Source organism: Buteo buteo, chromosome 18, assembly GCF_964188355.1.
Source record: "Buteo buteo chromosome 18, bButBut1.hap1.1, whole genome shotgun sequence".
NCBI lineage: Eukaryota > Metazoa > Chordata > Aves > Accipitriformes > Accipitridae > Buteo > Buteo buteo.
The window spans coordinates 14,461,484-14,487,832 of NC_134188.1; the positions used below are offsets into that span (position 1 = coordinate 14,461,484).

The 26,349-nt window shown below is 39.8% G+C and overlaps 1 protein-coding gene across 1 annotated transcript; it reads left to right on the forward strand.

Annotated features, from left to right (window-relative positions):
* The first annotated feature begins 6,296 nt into the window (after positions 1-6,296).
* LOC142041521 (collagenase 3-like) lies at positions 6,297-14,103 on the forward strand. Its single transcript, XM_075050425.1, is given in 11 exon segments — positions 6,297-6,425; positions 6,427-6,594; positions 6,695-6,936; positions 8,086-8,234; positions 8,327-8,452; positions 9,327-9,488; positions 10,097-10,214; positions 10,826-10,959; positions 11,313-11,472; positions 12,233-12,336; positions 12,964-14,103. Coding segments are annotated over 11 exon segments (1,593 nt in total). The 3' UTR covers positions 13,065-14,103.
* Positions 14,104-26,349: the final 12,246 nt, after the last annotated feature.

Below are 26,349 nucleotides of genomic sequence, written 5' to 3' on the forward strand. Positions count from 1 at the left end.
TTTGCTAATGATAGAGATAACTGGATATTTTGTACTTGATGTGAACAATATCAATGAATCCTTACAATGGAAGAAGGCTCTGAGATCTCTGAGGAGATCCCGTGAATCTCAGGGAATAACATAAGTATGGACTGACCATGGGTGTTGCAAAGAAAGCTGAACTTGCCTGAACACAAATGGGACTGGAAGCTACATCTGCTGAGTGCATCAGTCAGCTGTGTAAACGTTCATCCCTCAGTTAATCAAGAGTGCAAAATATATTCCTGAGTTAGCCAGAGCAGTGTGGGTGGTGTTATGTGTGGGGGCAGTGTATATGTGGCTCAGCCCCACATTGAGTATAAAAACCAGCCAAAGAACTTTGAAGAGACCAAGAGTCTTGAGCTGGGTTGAACTTGTGCGTTTCTTTCTGGGGACTGTGGACACCCAATGTCACTACAGTAAGCATATAATAGATACTGGTAATCACAGTTGTACTCTGATTCAGCTACATGTTGCTATTGCTGTACTCTGCTAGATGTAATTTGTACTTATATGGTGATTAAAGTACATTGCTGCATCACTGTGCTAAATCAAAATTCCATGTAACTTCAAATAACTTAAAGTAAGTAAACTTTGTATTAAGCATTAAACCCTACATATGTGGAATATCTGAAAAAGCCTAATCAAAGAGTATTGGACTTTGCCAATTGGGTACCACATTTTACAAAGTAATAAAGTAACCATAATGAAAGAATAAAATACTTCTACAATCTCAGAACATAATTGCTGCAGTCATTCTTCAAATTACTATTTTTTTTTACAGGTTCCATCTATTTCTTTCAAGAATCAATAAAATTCAATTACAGGAACTGCTATAAAATCTTCCTCAAATGGTTAGTGCAACCTGGATACAGGAGCACTATCCTGACTGCAATAAGAAGCACAACAAATGAGCAGGTCTTGAGCAGATTAACAACTAGTGACATACTACTGCATATGCAAAAAAATTGCTGTTAAAAAGGCCACAGCTGCCATATTATAACAGATAATTTAGCATCCTACATTTATCCTGAAGCAGAAAAGGTTGTGGGTAGCTCATATAGAATGGTTAGAGCAAAACGGGAAGCCAGTTCTAGTCCTGGGGAGCGTACAGAGTGGTAAGGAGGAGCGGAGCATGGTCTGACCTCCATGGAAGCCTGCAGTTGCTGCTTTGCATGGAGGAGCTGACTGGGGCAGTTTTCCTGGATCCAATGAGTTTCTGCCTGTGCAGGAGTTGTTTGGACAGAGGAAACTTGGATTCTTGCACCTCTCTGAGGCATTTTCTTGCTTTTAGTTTGCCTGTTAGTATGAGGTAGGAGGCCCCGTCCCTCCAAGGCCAGGTGGAGCTGTGAGCAGGAGCACTGTCCTGGTAAGGGATGCACAGCGCCTGCCTGTCTGCCAGCTGCAGAGCTGCCACCTTGCACAGCCACGCAACAAACCTCTGCAACGTGACGGCTCCTGGTTGTTCAGGCATCAGCAGAAAACGGGCCTGAAGTTCAGCTCTAGAATAGGTCACCTGAATTGAAGTATCTGTGTGTGCACCAGATGGTGGAGCTCCACTACAGTCAGCTCCATTACAGTCAGCAGAGCCCAGCTGTGAGGGACTTAGCACAGCAGCATGAAGAGAGACATCTAGTGCCATTTGAGATGCAGGAGGGAACCCAAGACTTCTGCATGAGACTGTCAGATATGACATAGGACTGATGAGATCTCTCTGAACTTCAAACAACATTAGATATCTATATGTGGGCAACTGAAATAATCCCAAGGTGTCTACCTCAGTGTAAGCTAGCTGCTGTGTAGGCTTTAGTGAGTGTATTGACTTCATTGTTTATAATGAGAGTTTAGACACACAGCATCTAGGAAGGTACCCAAATTTACTTCCTTTAATCTACAGCTGGATCTTACGTTGGAGCTCAGTGAATACAGAAGAAAGGTACCACTGATCAGCAGCTCCCAGTGTGGCCAAGCTCATGCAGGTGCTGTGCTCAAGCTGTCTTGTGCAGTAGGCAGACAGAAAGGCGGCAATCCATGGTGCCCTTTGCCTCTGTATGACCTAGTTGTCCACAGGGTCTGCAGGGACTCATTCAAATGAGAGCCATTGCCTCTTGGAAACATGTTTATATGTTTCTTGCTTCTGGCACCGGACCCTGCTGAACACCTCTGAGCACCCCAGTTGTATCTTTTTGCCAGGAAAGGGCACAGGGGTGCTGCTGTTTAATACAAAAAGGGCTCAGGTTGGTGTAACACCCCTTGACATCCCAGCTGAAGAGCTGCTTGTGGAAACCATTCTCAGTTGTCTTTGACCCCCTTCTTGTAACAGATGGAGTCCCACTTGGACAGGCAGGATCAGAGTACGTATTTTTAACTACTCTGGGACTCCATTTACCCAGCTGCACAATGGGCCTCAGAATACCGTCCTTCTTCCCAGAGGAAGCTGATCTAAATGTGATGGTGTAGCCCTAGGCACTGGAGATGTTCCACTTGAAATACAACTTGTGGTAAGAAACATTAACAAATGGACCCATTGACTTTTGTTTATTTGTCTTAAGTGAAGTGTCTGCTGTTTCAGGGTCACAGAGCATTCACCACATTCACTATATAGTGCTATTTTGGGCACCAAACACAGAGTGTAAATCAAAACATGACACCTTTCAATTATTTGTGGTAGCAAAATGTATGTTGAAACCATATTGTTGACACGATTCTTGTTTTCAAATAATTAGTACCTAAATGCTGCTTTAAGGCACTTAATTTCTTCTCACCACATCTCCCATCCCTCTTTATCCATTTTTCCTTGGGGGGAAAACCGGCACGATTGTTCCAGTCTCTGCTGTGCCTGTGAAAATTACCATCAGTCCAGCTAACTTTACCCACACCCACAAGATGCCAGAACTGCAGAAATTTTGCAGTGCTTGTTGAAATCTTACTATTCAGCAGTTTTGTGGGTTTCAATGCTTTTAAAATTTAAATTTCCATGCTTGTTTGTTTGCACTGGGGTCAGCACAAGGTCTATGAACCACTGCTGACTGCTTTTGTCTTAATTTGCATCTCTCTTCACAGTAGCATCACTTGAGCCTGAGCCATAGATTTTATATCTTACATTGCCCAACACTGGTAGGCTTTGACGTTGTCATTTTTCATTGCCAACTTTAAAAACCTCAGTTGCCTGATGCTTTAAAGTCAATATATTAAGGTAATAGACTGCAACTTCAGAAGTTTGTACTTAGTTCCCAGCTCTGTCAAGGCTTTTTGTCTCCCCTCAAAAAAACCCCACACTATGTCTGTGATGCTCTTTCAGAAAAAGGGGGAATACTGCTCATTTTCACTGGCCCTTTTATGTGCTTGTTTGCACAGTCCTTCACTAGTGTTTCTTCAGTTTGTGTACAGAAGACATAAAATTCTATGCCTCAATATAGGCTTCTAGCCACTGGTGTAATATAAATAGCAATAAAATGCACAAGAAAACATATTGGATCATGTATATTTACATGGCCGGGACTCCCAAAGGAATCAACTGAATGTGCAGAAAACACCATTTAGCCATAGTCCACTCTCAGATGGCTCATTACACACAGTCTTTCAGAAATCAATTTCTATTTTAGCATTTTGATTTACTCCCTGTTACAAAATAGTTACAGACTCCCTGCCTTTCCTCTCTTTGTATGTTTTTCTACTCACTTGAAGAATCTGTTCAAAACAGTGGACTGCCTTTTCACTTGTTGACTTCATTGTCTTATAATAGCAAAAGGTGTAGCTTTATGCATCTCTTCTTACACAAACCTAATAAAGGCTGCCTGTTTCAGTTTTTTTGTATAATTCCTTTGTCCAGTTTTCCAAATATTCCTTGGAAATGCCTCAGGACAGCTCTGTAAAGGGTACGAAAGGGACATTTTTGGAAAGAATTTTCATTGTGAACTCCAAAGGACTTCAGAGCATCTGTGTAAAAAAACCCCAGAGATTAGAAAGTGAAAAATCATTCTTCCCTACCTAATCTATCATTCTCTTCAGGCAAGACAATTCTATTTGCTACTGCTTTGACTACTGCAGCTTAAATGTTTTGAAGAACAGGGCTCCACACCTCCTTGGAGCATTGTTCAATAGGCTAACACTGTTCTTTAATTTTACTCCTGTGCCCAGCTAAATAATTTTTTTCTGTTCTACATTTATATCATTCAAATATTGTCTCTGATTACTTGGTTTCACCTTCAATTACCAGTTAGCTAAACTGTATTTATTAGGGTAACCCTGAAACCACTTAGGAATAATTTGTGATCATTCTCTCATAAAGTGTGATAGACTGATGAAGTTTTTGCAGTAATAGTTGGTTAGGAAATTGATTTATCCTATTTCAGAAGCAAGGATTCCAATTCCAGAGCTGAGAAAGAGTAGTAGTATAAGGGCCTGACACAGAATGAAAAACTTTTAGTTAAGTCTGGCACAGGGCAGTGATATACAAATGGTGGTATACAATTGCTCTCCCTTAGGTACAAGAAAGCTAATTTCAGGAAATTTGGAATTAACAGGAATGTTACCTGTGGAGTTTTAAGCTATTAATTTTACTCATAGATTTCTGAGATATGTCTGGTACTATTCTGCAGAGTAGTGACAGTCACAGCTTCATGGTGTCAAGAAAGTTTTCCTTACAGCCATGAAAACCATGACAAGGCAGCATCACTGATCCTAAGCTCCACACAAAGCAAGCAAAATTCACTGTAAACTCTGCTTACTGCATAACTGAGTACTCCAACATTAGTGATAGTAGTGCTGCAAATATCAATACAGAATTGTTGGAAGGAAAGAAATAAGACATATACATAATCTGGCAGTCTGCATTAGCAAGGAATGCAGCACAATGAGAAAATCAGCAATATGGATTCAGCCCTTGTCCTGAAGTGCTTCAGTGGAGACCACTTCTTAAGAAGGTGGGATAATTAACAGTCCTTATGCCACCATTGCTGAATAAAAAAGTCTCAGCACTGGTGATGGGCAACGTAAAGGAGAATATACAAACTGTTTGAACAGATGTTGTCTGTCCCTAATTGGTGTAACCATATTTAGGACTGGCTGAGATGGCCAGTGAGGTAGAAATAGCCTACATAACAAATTCCTCTCAGCTTTATTTGGTTTTGTTGTTTGTCATCATAAGACAGAAGGCTAATATTGTTTAACAAATTGAGCTTCTACACATTCAGCTTCACTGACTTTTTTCCTTTTCCTGTTTTGTAAACAAGGCAACTTCCATGGTAGGGTAGTGTATTCCAGAAAGCGTGTACCATTGTCTACCAGAAAGCTGCCTGAGGTTTTCCATACAGGAACAGCCTCCATGAAAGAGGAAGGTGGATTCAGCAGAAACAGCACCTCCCCTTGGACCCATGCTTGTGGGCATGTGATATGATACAAGTCTTTACAGCAGCTGAGATTGGAGTGACCCTGGGGAGACAGAAATAATCTTTAAACTTTGAAGTTTAATAATGTCCATGCCTGTCATAATGCCAGATTTATTCTATTCTCCACCTTGTAAGTCAAAATCACATATTTCTGTCATTCTAGACACACAGATTCATTGCCTACCTGTAGCTGGTAGTTTGCCTCTCTCAGAGTAGTAGCTGTCTCATTGATCTATGGCTGTGCTCCACTCATAAAGTAAATTAAATTCATGTTTTTTGAGGAAGATAAATTGTATGAACTAGTCACTTTACATGACCTGATTTACTACTAATATAAAACATTTTTTAAATATGGAAAACTATTTCCTGATATTTAGCATTTTTGGTTTTGAGTACATCTCAAGCAGTAAATTATTCTGAAAGACAGATAGGAAGTCACTTCAACGATCTCTGAAGTAAAATTTGTGTTAATGCTTTAGAGTTATATTTCTTTACAGAAATAAGGAGATGTAATATCCTATTGTATACTCTATAATGTTATTTCTTATCAGCCAAGGCACCACTTATTAAGCACTGAAGTGTGTATGATCTATTCCAACTGTTAAAAATAGCCATTGAACTAGTGTAGCTACTGAAAAGTTGCAGAATTAATTTAAAAAATCATGAAGCTTGTTGTATGTTTTTATTTTCTATCAAATTCTAGAAAGGCAATTTTTCTAGCAGAGAAAATTATTGCAAAGCCTTTGCCAGTTATTGCCGGTGTAAGTTACTGCAGAATAATCAAAAAGCGTGGTTTGTTTCTGCCCATTTCTTCCCACAACCTATGTAAATATTCAGAGACCGTGTTTATATGAGGATACGGTTGCAGAGCCCTCAGTGGGACAACAGATGCCTAAACCACAGTGTTGGGGAGGAGAGAAAAAGTAGCCATCTAAGCATGTTTACTTTCAGTGACAAGGAAGTTCTAACTTGTGCCTAAGTGGTGACTCACTGGGTTGAGACTATAAAAGTAAAGGTGAACTGCTCCCTAAAACATCAGATTTTCAGACTTCAGAAATCCAACATGATGCAATCAAGACTTTCAGCTGTCTTCTTTTTCTTGTTGGGTTTGTCATTTTGCCTGACAATCCCTATTCCCCTTGAAGATAGCCATGAATTCACAGAGAAAGACCTTCAGTTTGCAGAGGTACTGTATAAAATAATTCATTTGCATGTTTTATACATAGTAAGTAGTGTAGCTACAACTGTTTGGAAACTTGGCTTATTACTTCTTTTCCCCTTCTTAGCGCTATCTCAGGACTCACTATGATCTCCGTCCGAATCCTGCTGGCATAATGAGGAAGAGTGCCAACTCAGTGGCATCTAAACTTCGAGAAATGCAAGCTTTTTTTGGCTTGGAGGTGACAGGCAAATTAGATGAAGAAACATATGAGCTGATGCAGAAACCAAGATGCGGTGTCCCAGATGTGGGGGAATATAACTTTTTCCCTAGAAAACTCAAATGGTCAAAAACTAATTTGACATATAGGTAAATGCATGGCATTTTGAATGTTATTACTGTTATTACCTTTTTTCCAGGTATTTTGTCCAATGGGTTGCCCAGTATATGAGGTTGATGGGAGAAGGATGCATTTGAGTTAGACAAAATTCATGTTGCAGTTTAAAATCCTTACAGCGCCACTTTTGGACAGGTCCCCCAAGCCCACCTTACAGCCCAAGGAAGTAAATACAATTTTTTTCCATTGCACTTTGTCATGGAGGAAAGCTGGTGTGGTGCAAGCTGGTAACTCCTTATCTGGCCTCCATGTAGACACCCTGGGCACATCTGTGGTGCCAAATGAAAGAAGGGTGGGGACTAAGATCATGCACCTCACTACTGATCTTCACAGCGCTTAATCTCTAGGTCACTCAGCTCTGCTTTGGACCTGGTTTAGTGTCTGCTTCACATAGGTCTTGTCCTGGACAAGGAAGTGTGGATGCAAACCAGTCTGTTCAATGTGGCTGTGAGAGCAGGGACTGATCCTTGTCCCTCTTCCTTTTCACAGTCCAGATGTAGATATCTGTGCTTGGTCTGACAAATCTCTGTACCATGACCTCAGAAAGTTGACCTTGGGAAGCTATGGTGCTGAAAGGTCACATGGTAGCTCCTTCTCCCTTAATACCGCAAGGTCGTCAACAGGGGGTTTTGACCAGCTGTAACCTGAGTTTCTTTAGCAGATTCCAAATATGAAATCATTGAATACTATCAGTTCAGTATCTGGTGATAAATATTACTTTAATATGGATTGGTTTAGCCTATAAAAAGCTCTTTGGATCATGTTTTTCTCCTCCAGGAAGTGAGAATCATGAGATATTTTATATGGCATAAAAAAAGTTTGAAGTTACTGATATGATTTGACTTAATAAAGAATATATCTGTCATTTTCTGTATCTTCTGGTGCATATAAAACCAATTACAGAAAGCTGTTGGATTATTTCAGACATCTCTGAATGATTTTAATGAAAACGGTTATTTTTATTTTTTGAATACTGTATGCAGCTGCCAAGCTCTTTGTTTTTAGATAAGAACATAAGAAAAAAGCAAAAAAATTTAATGAGGTGTACCGTCAGATAAAAGTGTATTACACATTTTCTTCAATTCATACAATTTAACTGGAGATATTAATCTGTTTGATAGAATTATGAATTACACTTCAGATCTGAGACGTGCTGAAGTAGACAGAGCTTTCAAAAAAGCATTCAAAGTTTGGTCGGATGTGACACCACTTAACTTCACCAGAATACGAAGTGGTGTAGCTGATATCATGATCTCCTTTGGCACTAAAGGTAACGGAGAACCAGTTATTTTTACCTTATAGTTATATTGCTGCCAATAAAATGGGATAGTTGATTTAATTGTTTTAAATGTTGTTTCATAGAACATGGTGACTTTTACCCCTTTGATGGACCCTCTGGATTACTGGCTCATGCTTTTCCCCCTGGTCCAGACTATGGAGGAGACGCCCATTTTGATGATGATGAAGCTTGGTCAGATGATTCCAGAGGTAACAGAAGTTCCTGAGATTATTTGAAATGGTGATAGATGGACAATTTTGTCCTGTTTGATATCCATAAACAGTTTGGTTTGCCTGTTTACTCTTCATTCATCATTATGTTCACAGTCCACTCATAGGAAGCTGGGTTTAACTGCCAATCATAAATGCAAGTACAGCATATGCATAGAATAAATTTTAGGATATACACCTCCTAAGTGAAGTGATTAAAAAAATGCCACCAACGAGGTATTTTGTCATCTTGGCCTTTCACTGAGCTCAAGGGCAGCTAGTTCTGATCACAGACTGATGGGAATTACCTTACTGAAGCCTATAGAAAACACATGTACTTCACTAAGCTGCAAATCGTCTACTTGCATTTAAATTCTTCACCTTCCTATTCAGGACAGAGCTTTAACAGAACAAAACACTATTTTTTTTCAGCACTGTGTTATTTCACCCTCCTGGCATTAAAGCTAATTTCTGCAATATTGAAAAAATATGGACTCTCTACTGAAGGTGAATTTCTGACAAAAAATGTTCTTGATTTCAGTAGGGCAAAGACTTCACCCTAGAGCTTTCCAAAATTACTAAGAAATTTCAAGAAATCTAAATCTTAGATTTAGCCTAGACTTAGAAAAACATTGTAAAATAAGATTTAGTTTGAACACCAACTATGAGATACTCAATAGATTAGGCCCTTATTAAAACAAAACACATGGTATTTTGAAAAAGCCAAGCAATTATACATAATGTTTCCCTTTATCCAGTTGTCTCCTTTATTGTCCCATGTGTTAAAGCACAATGTTAAGGTTATTTGATTAGTCCAAGTCCACTTTGGTGATACAAGGAGCTATACATTTACTTTCACTGTGGTTTGTTGTAGGCTATAACTTGTTTCTTGTTGCTGCCCATGAATTTGGTCATTCACTGGGTCTTGAACACTCTAGAGACCCTGGAGCCCTGATGTTTCCAATTTACACATACACTGGAAAAACTGGTTTTGTGCTTCCTGATGACGATGTGCAAGGGATCCAAGAGCTCTATGGTAAGTCTGTATAATATATAATATATATTTCCCATATCATTGTAACCTGTTAAAGATGCACTGCACAGTTACTAAAGAGCTGCAGATGTTCAATAGCAACAGTCATGACTGATTAAGACCTATTCACTGGACTCTTGACAACCAGACTTCAGGAACAGTAGATGCTTAGGTCTAATAGGTCAGAGAAAAAAAAAAGGAAGTAACACTGCAGAGGTTGGTCACTGTTCAGTCTCGTTTGGTGGTGGGCAGTGGGGGGCAGAGTCTTGACAGTTTTTGGCCTGCCTCAAAAGAGAAGGTAAAACAGAGTCTAAAGGGAGAAACAGAAATACCCATGTTTCATCATGGAAAGAACAAAACTTTTGTAGGACCTTCAAAACTTGGGATAAAGAAAGCAAGTCCATTTAAAATCTTTGCAGCACAGCTGCACTGCAGAATGTATTTGGCTAAAGAAGAGAAAGAGTGAACAGACTTTCTCCAGCACAAATGGTTTGCCCATTATGCTTGTACTTATCATGCTGTTTGGGAACTCTTCCATGTCCTATTCAATGACATGATCCACAGAAAAGAAATGAATGTTGTCAAACTTAGACCATATTAAATGATTCCAGGTGCTGGAGACAAAGATCCCAACCCAAAACATCCCAAAACACCAGAGAAATGTGATGCAGATTTATCTCTTGATGCAATAACAGAACTTCGTGGAGAAATGCTGATCTTCAAGGACAGGTAAAGAGACTGCTATATACGATATATGTGTAGTGGGTACTGGATAAAATTTGAGCAAGCGAAAACACCATTTCAATTTTTTATTAAAGATCTGAGTAAACATAAATTTAAAAAATCAGAAATCAGTATAGATGCCTCTAAGAAACTACATCATATATCTTTTTAGACAGGTTTTATAATACAATTACAGACTTCACTGCCCAGTAATATGAAGTGAAGATGGTATGGCTGAAGACTGACACTGTTTTTACACATTTTTCATTTCACAGAGCTTCCTTCGACATGCACAAAACTACTAACATTTATTTGAATGAAGTTGTACTACATTCAGAAGTCTTACATGGGACAGCAGTGTTTCTCTTATTCTGAATGGAAAAAAGATTCAAGTTTGTTGTTGTTTGAGATGATCACTATTTGAAATGACAGATATGGTCTGCAGCTAGGTGACTATGAGGAAAGGAAAGGTCTACAAGGGGCTTTATGTATTGAAAATTCTATGTTATGAAAAAAAATAACTCTCCATTAACTAATTTTTAATATAGCACATCAAAGATATTGCTATTCTGTAGTATGATAAGAAACATAAAATACATTTTCTTTTTCTGAACTAGGTTTTTCTGGCGACTGCACCCTCAGATGGTTGAGGCAGAATTGGTGTTACTTAAGTCCTTTTGGCCAGAGCTTCCAAATAAAATAGATGCAGCTTATGAAAATCCCATCAAAGATATTGTGTTCGTGTTTAAGGGTGAGTTTTCAATTTTGGTGTTGGCAGAAAAATATACATATTTAATCAACCTCAGTAAGTGATGTAAAGGTAATCAGTAGAAGAACAAAACATCCTACCTTCCTTGCTTAAACTCCCCACCCTCTGTTGGTTTCACCCCATGCAAATCTATACAATTGTCAGTGAATTAGGAGATGTACAATTAAGCTCAGATGCCTAGGGACATAGTTAGCATAAGTAGTTTAATAACTGCTGTGTATGTGACCTAAGAATGTTAGTTGTATGAAAACAGGAAACATGGCATCCTCATTTTATTCTGCTTTCAAAGCTAAGCCTTTAAAAAAGACTCATGCATACTTTGTTCTTATTTTTAGGAAAGAAAGTCTGGGCTTTGAATGGCTATGACATAGTTGAAGACTTTCCTAAAAAGATATATGAAATGGGGTTCCCAAAAGAAATGAAAAGAATAGATGCAGCTGTCCATATTAAAGACACTGGCAAGACTCTCTTTTTTACTGGAAATAAGTACTGGAGGTAAGCTGGAGACAGATTGGTGTGTCTCTAGTCATAACCTGCCCAGAAGTATCAAAAGATCAGCAGGTTGTTTCAAACCAGGCACTTGAGTGTGGCTCACGTTTCCAGTCTGTGGTTTTCATTGGTGCTATAGCTGTGTATAGTATGTCATAAAAGTGTATGCAAGATTTTTTATAAACATATGGGCATAGCCTTTAAAAGCTGAAAGAGTGAAAGAAAGGAGAGGATAATAAAGTGCCCTAATCCGTAAGAGTTTGTAATATGGTCATGTCTCCTAGACAAAATTCCCACCTTGCTTCCTTGAGTTGCTTGTGTGACACCAAATGGTACCAGTGCTGAGAGAGTAAGAAATCTATCCCACCCTAGGATGGCTGGTTTTTGTTGTCCATGATTGGGACTTCAGCCAGGTCTGATGCATAATTAAAACATTACCATCCCTTCGCAGTATCTCTGTGCCAAGCAACCTCAGGATAGGCTAGTAGTCCCAATACATTCAGGTACAATAATCTCCATATAATAAGTACCTTATAGATCAGTTCTGAAAATGTAGCTTTATTAGTTTTGCGGTTTTTGAGCTTGTGCTTCTGGTAGAAGAGTGCCCTGGTTATTGCCCTGAGTTTCATTATTGCACTAGACATAAAGTACCTAAAGGCTGTTGGCTACTTCTGATGTGTAACTTCAAAGCATGTAAAGGGCACAGACCAAACTCCCAGGCTGTTTAAATCCTCTGAATTTTTATTTTCGTTTGTGTTTATTGTAGTTATGATGAAGAGGCGGAGGTTATGGAAGCAGGCTACCCCAGGCTGATAGAGGAAGAATTCGCAGGAATTGGTGATAGAGTGGATGCAGTCTATGAAAGAAATGGTACATAATCTGATAATGAAACTGTATTACAATTAGTTGTCATTGAAACTTGAGATTAATGTCCTGTGGGAAATTCTGTCATTTGTAATTTTGATTTTTTTCACATCAACACTTCTGTTCTCAACTGAATCAGGTTTCTGATCTAAATTACCCTCTGGCCTAGGTGCTTTTATAATCTATGTCCATACATATCTGAGGAGCCTAAAAAGACCTGCCTCCTTGCTTAGGGAACCTAATGTGATATGCTTAAACTAGAAGTATTATAATATGTCCGTTCCTTCAAATGGAGCCCATTTCTATCCAACTCTTCAAGGAGTGTTTCCAAGTCAGAGTCTTAAATATTAACAGGTGAACCCTGTATTTTCCTAAGCAAGTGCTGTATAGTAATAAAATGCAGAGCTTGACACTAGATTAAAATATCAGTTATTTTAAAACACCAATCCAGGTCTGGCAAATGGAATGAGGACCTTTGAAAATTTAGCTCAGCATTCTAAATACTTAAATATTGCATTTAAAAGAGTTATTAAAAAATGAAAACAAATAGGATAATTTTCATTTGAAGGATAATTTTAATGTGACAACACAGTTTTCTCAGGGTTAATTAATTTTAACTTTGCTTTTCCTTAGGTTATCTCTACTTCTTCAACGGACCACTGCAGTTTGAGTACAGCATCTGGAGCAAAAGAATTGTCCGTGTCCTGCATACTAACTCTATATTTTGGTGCTAATTACAGCTGAGTGCCATGTCATAGGCTGCAGAGCAGCTTGTAGTACATGGAAATAATAATATGGGCATATAGATTTATTAGAGGACAGCAAGGTTCTGTGAACAAGCACTGGCTACCTACCACCAAATGTATACTGTATATATGGAACAATATAGCTGCATGTCAGTCTGGAACTGAATTAACTTAATAGGAAAGAAGAAAAGAAATTATTAGCATTTCAAGGGGCATTACACCATTTAAAGTTTGTCTAGTATTAAAGTGAGATGCTGCATACATCCTACATGATCATGAGCACTATTAATTCCCAATAATCTGAGCATGTCTAGCATCTTTCAAGGATCTCCTAGCATGTCCCAAGAAATAGACCTGATAAACCCAGGAGTGTTATATTTTTAAACTAACCCTTCATCTCTTTGTGAAATACCTATTAACATACTGGGAATTCAGATGTGTAATGAATGAGTCAGGATTGCATGGTGATTCCCTGAGCAGGATAACACAAGGCTGCAACACTGAAGTTAGAGAATTCAAAGGTATTTGAATGTATCCCCATTTGAATGGGAAGGTCCCCCTGGAAATGGATGCCCATGCCATCTTTGGAACAAGCAAAAGGTACAGAAGCAGTGAGGTGTCATTCCAAAGCAGACAGAAAAGCGGGAAAAGGGAAGAGTATTCCCCGCAGAAATCATCAGCCTGTATGAAACTGGAGAAACCAGAAAGAAGTAGCAACAAGAGAATCATGCAGGTTGAAACCTTGAATGAAGCAACATCTGGTAACAAAGCCCATGTTTTCAGCTGGTGTAAACTGAAGTAGTTCAAGTGACATTTATAGAGGTTATGCCTAGCTGTGCCAGCAGAGAACCTGAACATCCAAATCAAAATATTCAAAAGAATACCTTTCTTCATGTTGGTCACTCTTTTAATATCTATATCAATTATTTCAGTACCATGTAAGTTTTGGGTTGTTTTTTTTTTAAATCAATGCAAATGAGGTGGGACTATGATTGTTTTTCAGTTTAAAAAGATAATATTAAATAAACTGGTGGAATAAAATGACATTTGAATTTTCTTATGTTAAAATTTCTTACACTGCATGTCATAAAAGCAAGACAGAGCTATTGGATAAAAGAAATCAGGAACCTGTGCATTTTATTCATTAAAATTTTCATCTCTATTTAAAAATCTGTTTTGCTTTTTTTTCCCTCTGAGAAAATGAATTTTATAGGAAAGACAGAAGGAGAGAAAAACAGAAAGAGAGGAAAAAAGGAAAGACCCTTCAAATCTGCAGAATAAGAACTAAGTTGGAATTATTCCTTATCATTACAGAAAGTATGAGAAATTATTAAGAAATACTGTGAAATTCAATTCCACATTAATTTGAATGCTTAACATTAATAACTAATTGAAACTACACTGTCCTCTTCTGCCTGCTCAAAACCAACCTGTAAGACAGTCAATCAGCCAGGCCTGCCAAGCCAAGCCCATCAACAATGAATACCTTTAAACAGGCATAAATTGCCAGGCTTACCCACCAATGGGCTAGATGAGTTTAATTCTGTAATTTAGGTGACATACATAGTCAGTCATGGTAACGTAACAGATTTAGTGGTCTCTTCAGACTGTAAAACTGTGAATTAATGAATTCCAGACCTTAATATGCTTAAAAGAAATGCAAGGAAATAGAGCTGAAAAAAACCCTTTACAAATGGAAAAACTTAAAGTGGACTAAAATCAAAGTTCTGTTATATGATATAAGATTGATAAAACTGTTAGGGAAAAACTTAGTGCAATTCTCTATGCCTAATAAACAGGAGTTGGTTCATTTATATATAAAAATAATTTTTGACAGACATGGTGTGCCTGAAAAAATAATGCTTGATATTAGGCTGCAGTTTAGCTTTATTACTCTGCAGTGAAATAAGGGTCTGGACATATAACCCTAGTCCTCATTATTCTCAGCATAAAGACTTGGTGGAAAATTTTGTGAAAATACTAGACTTTCCCATAAAGGCTAGTTGTTGAGTCTAAGTGCTCTGAATTTCAAAGGTCTGACCTGAGCTTCACTGGAGCAGGGAATGCAAAGGTGGACAGGGATGCAAGGAAATGTCAATGAATATCTTTCATATCTACACAAATTTCTGTTAATATTGAACATTTGGCAGGGGAAAAAGGTACTGCCTAGGAAGCTGGATCTTCAAGAGGCTTCAGCATGATCATATCCAGCTGCTCCCCAGCCCAAACAGTCAGATTCCTGTTTGCTGCTCGGCTGACTGGAAGCAGCCTTCGGCTTGCGTCCAAGCTCATGCGTCTGCATCCCCAGTGAAAGACGTGTGCTGCTCTGCGGTTAGCTCTTCCTCAGCTGAGGAAAGTACCAGACTGTCAGTTCCTGGCATTTTGTTAAGAAAAAATGGAAAACAAAAAGCTTGTGCTGCGGAAGTGGAAGGCTGAGGTCAGAACCAGAGGGGCCCTGATGCTGCCATCAGCCAGAAAGGAAAACTCTCCACAGGAACTGGTGCCCTGGGACCCACTGCCATCTCACGAGAATGACATTGCATGAGCGCCTGGTGGGTACCCAGGTGGGATATTGCCCAAGACCATCAAGTATTGAAAAGAAATGAGTGCTTTTCTTGGGACAGAGACTGAACTGGCTGATTTCCCTGAGCTGTCATGAGTGAGGAAAGGACCATGAGAGGCAGAGACAGCTGTGTCCCACAATGTAATATAAGGAGAACTAATAACTTCCCACCACATTGCTAGTTTTCATGTGGAACTACACAAATCCACCTAATAATACATGAATTGTTGTTAATGAATATGTCTTTTATATCCATTTTAATCTCTACTAAGAATGATTATTTGGAGAAGGAGAAAAGCTAAGGCAGGAAAAGGAATCTGTCAGATGGTCCTTGGGACTAGTTTCTGTGCTGGTTACATGATCCTGAACAAGTAGGACTTAGAAGATGCAAATACATATTCCAAGAGAGAAAGAAGTGAGCAAACATCATTTAAACTTTCCAAAGTGAGAAATTAGACACCTGTCCTCTAAATTCATTAATACATTGGAAAGGCAACAAACACTGTAAGAGGTACTGTGGGCTACATGAGATTTACTAGTAACTGAGAAACTGGAGAATAAATTCAATCTTATCATGAAAATGCTTTTTTTGTCAGCATAATCTTCAGAAACCTGCTCTGAGGACACTAGATGGCAGTGACAGCTTTGCTCCTTAGAGGATCTGCACAGAACCAAAAATGATATGATGGGTAAGGAAGCTGCAGCCAATTATAGAAAATTCTTGCATTTGATGAAGTTATAAAAACCCCAACACTAATAAGTAGAATTTAATGACTACATTCTGTTGAAATGTGACTCTCCAAGGAACAAGTTAGGATATTAAAATGTTTAGGAAACTTCTTCTAGATATATTCACTGTCAGGGCCACTAATTTTTCAGTCTATTGATAGCCCTTTTCTCAACATCAATGTAATACACTTAAAACAATTTACTCCGTGGATAGTCCTAGGAATAATGCAATCCCTTAGTTTCACTTCATTCATTGGAAAATTACACACACACACACACACACACACACACATACATAGACATATTCCAAATCCTCGGGAACATGAAAGCCTTTCAGGATACAACTTGATTCCTGAAAAAAACAACACTGCAGAATATGGAAATAAGGCAAAAGCAGAGAAAAACATCAGTTGCAAAGAACCCAAGTAAAACAGTACAAATATAATCAAAAGTGTCTGAAATATCAAGCATGTGATCACATCTGCTTGGAAGAACTAAGGACAATTTCTAAGCCTTTCACAGTTCATTCTGAGCTAGTATTTCCAAGCTTGTGAATATTTTACAGATGAAGGATATGGTCTTCATCTTTGAATACCTAATACTGCCCAGATCAGTAAGACTACTGAGCATTTTGAGCTAGGCAGAAATTGACTTTCCTATCCTGAAAATACTTTTGAGACTTTCAAACACCTTTACTGATTGCAATAGAAAGAAACAAGAAAATTTGGAAATTTTTAATGGAAAAATATTTGCGCTCTGGGATTGTCTGTAGCCATATTGTCAATCAGCATACTCAGTGGGTCTGTGGGGAGGAATATACTGTTTCAGTTTTTTGCTCAGATTGATCTAAACAAGGGTCTAGATCCTAATCTTCAGTTTTCTAGGTGAAAGAATTGCACATTCACTTATGTTATGGTGAGTTTCTTTCCATCTGTCCTGCTGAAGATGTTTCCTCATTACACAAATACAATTAAAGCATACTCTTTGGAAAGACTGACTACCCACTAATCAGAAAGCTCATTTGGGATATAGGATCAAGTCCTTCTGTCAATTATGTTTGGTTTTTTTGGTACAAAGTGGGGTGTCTACACACACTGTGAGTCCCCACCAGTTTTCAGTTCTGCTGTTTCTGATGAAAAACCTTTCCAGGGAAGACCTCGCCAGTTCTCCCTAACATGATGCAGACAGTACCAAGCCCACAGAGACTGTGTCTGGCCTGGGATCTTCCTCTTTCCTACCTAACACAGTCTTCATGTGGTTGACACATCCTTTCTAGTCACAGCCTTTTGATTACATTCTGCAGTTTGAACTTCCAGCCAGTGCTGTTCAGGAGTATCTCTGTCATTCACTTCAGCTACCCCCTCAACTTCATACACCGTTATCTCCTGTGCACTGTGCTACAGAAAGTACACTCTGCCCCTGTCTTCCTCATAGAAAATGGATGAGGGATCATATCGCTCTAAGAAAAATCTTTCCAGGCAGCAGAGAACCAGGTATTGCTTTCTTATTTACACGTCATGTAACAGATTTCCTACTGCATAATAATACAGAATGATGCAGTTCTGCATGTATCTGAGTGAACCACTCAAGTTATATCTTTATTTTTTGCATGGACTACACCAGGGTCCTACCACCAGGCAGTAGGAGGCTTATGGAGCAATGTCCTGAGAATCATGATGTCCATACTGTGTAGCCTCTGCTAGACCTTGCATGATCCTGTTCTGTTCTTCTTGAAAGAGGCAGATGAGCCATTTCCAGGGTCAGGTGTTGCTTTCTCCAGCTCATATGACATTATTATGGTGCTCTGTAAGATCATCATTACAGGGACTGCCACCCTAGGAAGTGAGTAAGAAAAATTCTTTTTTAAATCTGCATGACTTGTGTTGTCTGAATATATTCTTCACAGGAACATAAAATGATGTAGCCCTCTTCAGAGCCTGCCACCCTAAGAGGAACCTGTGGGATTCTGTTGCAAACCAGCTGTGTCTGAAGGGTCTGGAGTTCACAGTATCCTTCCCACTACCTGTTTATCTAACAAACATCCTTTTCAGACTCAGCTTGGGCTGTCTCCTAAGTCATGTCCCCCATTGTGAGCCATCCTGAGAGAGGTAAGTAGTTCAAGCACTGTAAATGCCTGCTACATAAGAATAGCCCTGCACTAACCTAGCAAGCGTTAGGAAGGGAGCACATGTGAGTAGGTGTAGTTGGGAGGATGGGTCCATTTTAGGGGGTCCTTTTGCCTGTGCTGTTTGCTGGTGTCCCCTGAGTGGCCCACGCAGACAGTCCACAGTCTCAGGCAGGAAGGACGTGGGCAACTGTAGCTTTGGCTGGTGGGGTCAGTGCTGTTGGTAGAGGGACCAAGATAATTTAGGTGGACTTGGTAGACAACCATGACTTCAGGGTCCCAACAGCCAAAGCATACCATGCATATACATTACATTAACAGTTTCAGACTCTTTCCAGGTGAATCAAGAGATCAAGTCCTTCCTGACCATGGTCCTTGCTCCTGTCGAGGACATGAAGGTGCAGAAAATGCCCCTCCTTAGGGCCAGCTGAGAGTTATTAATGTTAAAATAGTATTTTAAATTGTTGATGTTAAAACCAATTACACTGGTACAGTTTTGTTATTGTCAGGGCTGAAATGATTATGATTTGATGCATGCTTCTTGCATTATGACTACTGATTCAGGGAAGGACTTAGCTCCAGGAGACTTCCCTTCTTCTCCATTCACACTGTCCAAAGAATTATATTTCTCCCCACATTTACCACTGGCTATGGCTCTGTGAGCAGGTATCACAGAACCCTTGGCACATGCTGTGAAGCCTTGGCTACAGAGTACTGGGGAGGAGAAGATGTCACCACTCACAGGAGCCAAGCCTGAGAGGTTTGAAGCCAGATATTTAATCCTCCACAGGCCTCCAGGTTCCAGCAGAGATGTGTCCTGGCCACAGAAAGTTGATAATTCATAAATCTTACCCCAGGTCCACATTATGTGTTCTTTTGCTATAGCACATGGGTGGATAATGGCAAATAAATCATGCAGAGCTGCATGATGGGGTCAAAGGACATCAGTGGTGCAGAGAAGTCAGGGTAAGAGAAATGCCAGAAAATTTTGGTCATGGGAAGCTGCAAGGACCCGTGGGATAAGATGTGATGTTTGAGATCTCCCAAGGCAAACTGCAGTGCGAGTACCTCAGGACAATTAGAAGATGCTGGCAGTGCCATGGAGTGCAGCTTCAACAAGGGACAGCCTGATGAGGTGACTCACCAGGGCAGTGAGGATGTGGCCAGGCAACTGGAATAACTGAGCCTGGTAAAATGCACACAGTCCTCCTAGCTACATATTTTGATCTATTAGTCTTAGTGTATTAGATTAGACCCTGCAGGCAAAAGCCATAAAGGAAAACAGTTTTTATGATTCTGACAGAGCCTAGACACAAGTTTGGTTTATGCTCCAAAGGAGCCTGTATCAGAGACTTAGCTGGTGGCTCGGCTGTCCAGCTGTAGTTTCCAGGAATCACCCAAGGATTCTTTCTGATGGAAAATTTGGGTGTGTCACACTAAAAATTTAGCAGAATGTTTTATTGACAAAATGCTTTGGGAACATTTTGTACTTCCAGTGTGGGAGTTCTGCTCCAAAACAAAGGGAAAGAAGCTCCGATATGATCATTGGTCCAAAAATCAGCTTGCATATGAGAACAGATTTCCAACTGAGGTCAATTCCAAATCAAGAGAAGCAAAAATTAATAAGGCTCTCATAAGTACTGCAGAAGTGTCCTGTCTACAACTCTGTTGGAAACCATAGTGCAAATAACCTTCAGGGAAAATCATGGTGCAAATAAACTTTCTTGGAAATAAAATGCACCCAGATCTATCTACAGTGACACAAAACAGTGAAATGACAGTATAGTAATACAACAAGGAGATACAGAGCTATAACAGAAGAATCAGGTTGTAGTGGAAAATATAAAGCAATTGATAACATCAGTTTATTTCCACTTACTTAATTTGTGTAACAATTATGAGCATCTAAAGTGTGAGAACTAAAAAAGAAATAATCAATAAGAAGCCTTGCTAGGGTCTGAACCAAAATTCAGACAAAATAGAAATCTCAACATTGACTTCACTTGGCTTTGATTCAGGAAGTAATTGCCCAGATAACAGGTGCTTTTCAGACTATGAGGGAGACTTTTTCCTCCCATACAAGCAGTCTTAAGTTTAATAATAACTTGAGAGAAGATGCTAACAACACAAATGCGTTGTTTTGGAAGAGCACCTGGATCTGGTACCATTCAAGTGTTTCCACCAAAGGACAGCAGAAGCCCTTCGGCAGCTTTCCGCTGGGTGCTGAAGAGGAAACACACAGCTCACAGTTTCACCTTTGGGAATTTTGTGCGTTATGTTCGTGAGACTTAGAGTATGAGTTACACTCTCTGAAACTGTGTCACTTGATGCACAAAGTAAATGTCGGATGTGGGCTCACTGTCCCTGTGTGAGGCTGCACAAGCATCAACTCCAGAGGGAAAATACTTGTTGAAAATTCAGGCTCAAACAAACTGGTACTGTGCATGCAGCCTTAAATAAACACTGGAAATTTTAATTTTTATGGTTCCTTTTTCTCCATTCACAGCTCTCTGCATTGGATTTTTCATGGCATTAGAAGGAATGACTTCTGTCATATTGACACGTGTTTAAAGTGTGAACTTCCTCCTTGGATATAATGATTACAGTTGCAGAACATCAGAATTGCCCAGCTGTTCAAACCAGAGGCTGTCTCAGGCTGTCCTATTCCTCTCTGTCCTTAATGGAAATGAGGAGTAAACAAAATCCTGTCGTGGAATATTTAAAGAGCTGCTGAATTTTGCATTGTTTTTCTTTAGTTCTTTCTTGCATAGATACAGGCGTTCTTAATGTCCACATTCTCACTTGAATCTCAGAATTAAAATAATACAGTAAACTCCACAGATTTTTTTGTGTTCTTTATGAAAGAGTACTTCCCTATCATCTATTTTTAAACTATTGTCCTAATTAACTAAATGTGTCGTTCTTATATCGAGAGACAGAATAAATAAAAGCACCTACTTTCTGTAAGTTGCTTGTTTATGTATCTTTAGCAGATCTCTTATTTGTTTTAACTTTAAAACTGATGCTGCAATTTTTTGCCTTTTGATGTGAGCAATATTTTTAATTCTCCTGACAGTTTTGGCAGTCTTTTGTTCTTGCTATCTGCTTTGTAAGACTGTGTGACCAGAACTAGACACAATATCCAGGTCAGACTGAATCAGGTCATTATGTTTCTAGAATTATCATCAGTCTCTTTTTCTATACTTTATAACCTTATTCTTTATAGACAGCTGTGTTGTAAGAGGTTTACTTTAACCTCTGCTACCAGACATACCATCTAATAAGGGAAGACAAGACAAGCCAACACAAATTTAAGAATTCCTCCAAAATTACAGACAAATAAGCAGAAGCCAAGGACATCATCAGTATTACTTCAGTGATTAGTTATCTGCAATTTACCATTTTCTCTGTGTATATTGAAGGTCAAAGATTTACAAGCTCAAGATGCATCGCCACTAACTGCCAATACTGAAACACAAAAAAGCCCAACCATCTTGTTATAACGGACCCACTCAAGACTAAAGTAATAGATATTAGCATTAGAAAAAGACAGAGGGCTTTGTGAAACTATGACTTGTTTTACCTCCTCTGATGTATCTCACTACAGGGCACTTACTGCTTAGATTACTGTGCAAATTTTATGATGCCAGGTTTGAGAGAATGAGTTTAAAAAACAGCCAGAAGGAAAGAAACCCAGCCTGAAAATACACTTCTCAGAAGTAAAGGATTTGGGAAAACAAGCTGCTTTATGACAGGGTAGAAGTTTAATGAATGTATGGAATGCAAACTTTGGGGGACAGGATAGGAACAAACTGTGGCAACAGGAAAAGGGGGAAGGTTGTTATTGCCAGTAAACTCCACCAGTGCTGTTATCCTTAAAAGGGAGGAAATAAAAGCAAAACTCCCATGAGCAAGAAATGTTGAGTCAACTTTGACAAATATGGGAGACCCACAGATTTGATCCTATGCAGAAATACATGGGCAGATTAAATCACACATCATTGCAGATCGGGCTACAAGGTTACAGAGCTGTAATTCCACCACCCCATACCACACACCTTACAACAACTGCAGCTATGCAGGTGGCACAGATGTGTTTAGACTTGGAATGGGTAGGCTAAATTTTGGTGAGATGATATAATCAAAACAATTCTCAGTATTATTTCCAGCAATGCAATTTGTTACTGAAAATATTGCACATGTAAAACATCTATTTTTAAAAATATCACAATGTCATAATTAGCCTCATTTCCTCTGTGTTTGGTGATTAAACAACAACATACTGTATGTCTAAGTAGCCAAGACAGAAGCCGCAAGCTTATAAGATATGACAATTACTGTATCATTAATGACTCACATTGAGAATGACCAAAGGGGCTCTCGCTTCTTCTGAAATATTGGGACAGAAACAGAGGCAGGCTTTAGGGACCATGCACTCAAGGTAAAATGCTTTCTGTTTAGGCACATACATGCTGTTTCTTGTGGATCAGGTAAAAACAGTCTCATACCTCCAATATGGGATGAGTCAATTCCTCCTCCAAAAAGTTTATGCTCCAGGTAGATGTAACACACAGTGAGCTGGCAGGTATAACCGCAGTAGCCTGTGAGCAGAGCTCCAGCCTGGAGCACACATCTTATGAGGAGCGACTGAGGGAACTGGGGCTGTTTAGTCTGGAGAAGAGGAGGCTGAGGGGAGACCTTATCACTCTCTACAACTACCTGAAAGGAGGTTGTAGTGAGGTGGGTGCTGGTCTCTTCTGTCAGGTGGCTGGAGATAGGATGAGAGGAAATGGCCTCAAGTTGAGGCAAGGGAGATTTAGGTTAGATATTAGGAAAAATTTTTTTACTGAGAGGGTTGTCAAACATCGGAATGGGCTGCCGGGGGAAGTGGTTGAGTCACCATCCCTGGAGGTATTAAAAAAGCGAGTGGAATTCGCTTCAGGACATGGTTTAGTGGGCATGGTTAATGGTTGGACTTGATGATCTTGAAGGTCTTTTCCAACCTACATGATTCTATGATTCTAAGTGCAATGGGCAGGGGAGGTGAGGAGGATGGGTGATTATCTCAGGCTGCTTCTGGACTACCAGGCAGGTCAATGCTGGAACACAGCCCGCTCATACGGTCAGCTGCAATGGGGAAACACTGGAGCGGGTCCTTTGCTGCTCAGTTTCCTTTTTGTGGGGGAGATAGATAGTTTGTGCTTGATTTGATTCCCAGAGGGAACTGAAACATAGCCAGGGACTTGAGAGCTGGGAATTGCTCCCAAATCCCTTTGCTTAGATGTAGGGAAGATGCATAAGTGGCCTGGCTTTCTTATAGGTCACATTAAATGGCATGATTTCACTTTGTGTCTTCAAACTTTCATATTAATGGTGCTTGGTAATGGAGCTTTGTTTTTTTAGAGCATGGTCTATACTGGATCTTTTGCTAAGAAAATAGCAGGCTCATATGCAGAGCCAGATAGAGAAAGGGTTTCCAAGCCCGCCTGTTTATTCTGTCAGGACTGTTTTCGGAGTCAGACTGAACTGTTCCTGTTTGAAGTTTCAAAGGAAGAAGAATGAGTTATTTTTATGTAAACAAACATTTTCCATGAACTGGTTTACCAAATCCTGTGTTCCTTGTCTCAACAAAAGGAGAGATTTACTGAGACTTGGTGTTAAGTTTGAAATGACGTATCCTTCTGCAAAAAATTTCTAACCCTACTCAACACAAATAATGCCAAGGAAAGCCTTGTAACCCCATGTGTGAGATTAACTAAGAAGCAGCTTTGGGTTGTCATGTTGTCTTCATTTCTTCCTGTTATGATGATAAGAGAGCAAAGAGCAAACACACAAGTTGGTGGTACAGTGATAATGCCAGAGATGCGCTGTCACAGGCACAGTCACTGTGATCACTCCCACAGCTTCTAACACAAAAAAAGTCAAAATTTATTACATTTCTTCAGCATCTGGGACTACGTTTATGTGTCACTTATATAGCTAAGTGTCTTTCAGTGGTCTAGTTGCACATTTGCAAAACTCCCGGCTAACTCTATCAGTCCATAAGGCACCTTATATTTCTGATGTCGGGCATGGCCAGAACTGCATAAGAGGTTAGACATACAACCAGCTTGCAGCATGTTATGAAGCACAGCAGCTGACCTATACATTCTTCAACCTAATTGTCTGTTGTGGTTTAACCCCAGCCAGAAACTAAGCACCACGCAGCCACTCACTCACTCCCCTCTCCTATACAAGTGATGTGCAGTGCAATTGCTCACCACCTGCCAACTGACACCCCGCTAGTCCCTGAGAGGCGACTCCCTGCCCCCTCTTCCCAGTTCCTAAACTAGATGGGACGTCACATGGTATGGAATACACCGTTGGCCAGTTTGGGTCAGCTGTCCTGGCTCCGTCCTGGGCCAACTTCTTGTGCCCCTCCAGCCTTCTCACTGGCTGGGGATGAGAAGCTGAAAAATCCTTGACTTTAGTCTAAACACTACTTAGCAACAACTGAAAACATCAGTGTTACCAGCATTCTTCAGATACGGAACTCAAAACATAGCACCGTACCAGCTACTAGGAAGACAGTTAACTGTATCCCAGCTGAAACCAGGACATTGTCTCAGTCACTTTACGTGGTAGTTCTGGTCTAAGCAAGTCAGTCCCCACAGAAAACCCTTGAAGGCTGAGGAGGAGGCAGAGGCATTTGTCTCACTTGGTATTTGTTAGATCACTAATACAGAATACAAGACATCCAGGTTCAAAATCCTTCTTTTCCTAAGAGCTCCAAATACCTCCCACCTACTTCCTAGAGAGAGCTGTAATCACCAGATTACTGAGCTTCTCAAAGGCATTTTCTTGGGCCCTTCCATTGGAGCTGTTCTTGTATAAACAATCATATTAAGCCAGCAAGAAGACAGTGATACTGCAGCCCAGGTTTAGGGAGACCACCTGGCAGTAGGGGACTGTGGCCCCATTCTTAGTTGCACTAAACTGATTCAAATTCAAACGATTTTTCTGTGGAGGTTTGAGAAAGTGACTCTGCTCCATACTGCTCAACAGTATTTTCAGTTATTTCTGATACTGGAGATCATAAACAACGGTCGGGTTTTTTTCTTGGGAACATCCCAGATTTCATGTGTGGGTGTAGTACTTGTCTAGAATGATCCAGTTGACTAGTCTGCTTCCTCACTTTGAATCATTAGATAATGCCATCAAGTAGCTTGCACAGATTTAATTTTCTTTCAGCTCTCAGGTGCCACAAATCTTTTCTCATTTGCTGCATGAGGCATTCTTGCTTCGGATGGCGTGGATTAAATAGCGAAGACCTGGAGGGCCTTTCTGCACCCAGCAAAAGAACAAATGCACGAGGCTATGGTATATCATGCAACAGGAAATAATGCTTGCTAGGACTTGCATGAAGATTAGTATAGTTTGGATTAGTGTTGAAAGAGCAACTTTAGTCCCTAGCCTGTTAACGTGCTTATATGCAATTTCTGTAGCAGTGTCTGCATTTGGATGTCATCGAAGCAAGCAGGACCCCCATCCTGACTGGATCCCCTGGGCACTGCTGTCACACAAATGACATAAGTTAGGCATCTCATTCCTTACGCCCCCGATACCTTAAAATCTTTCATGTTGTTCAGTTTCAAAGGGTAGAGAATTCTAGTATCATCCAGTGGAAAACACCCTGCAGGTAAGGAGATGTAATACAAATGCCTTCAGACTTTATCAAACACTTCCCAGTTACAGTCTTGTCCCCAAACCACTTGGCAGTGAACAGGTTATAACACATGATGGCAGATGATGGAACATAAGGGACTAATCTCTTAGAACAAGCGATTGCAAAACAGAGTTATTCAGGGAAGGAAGGT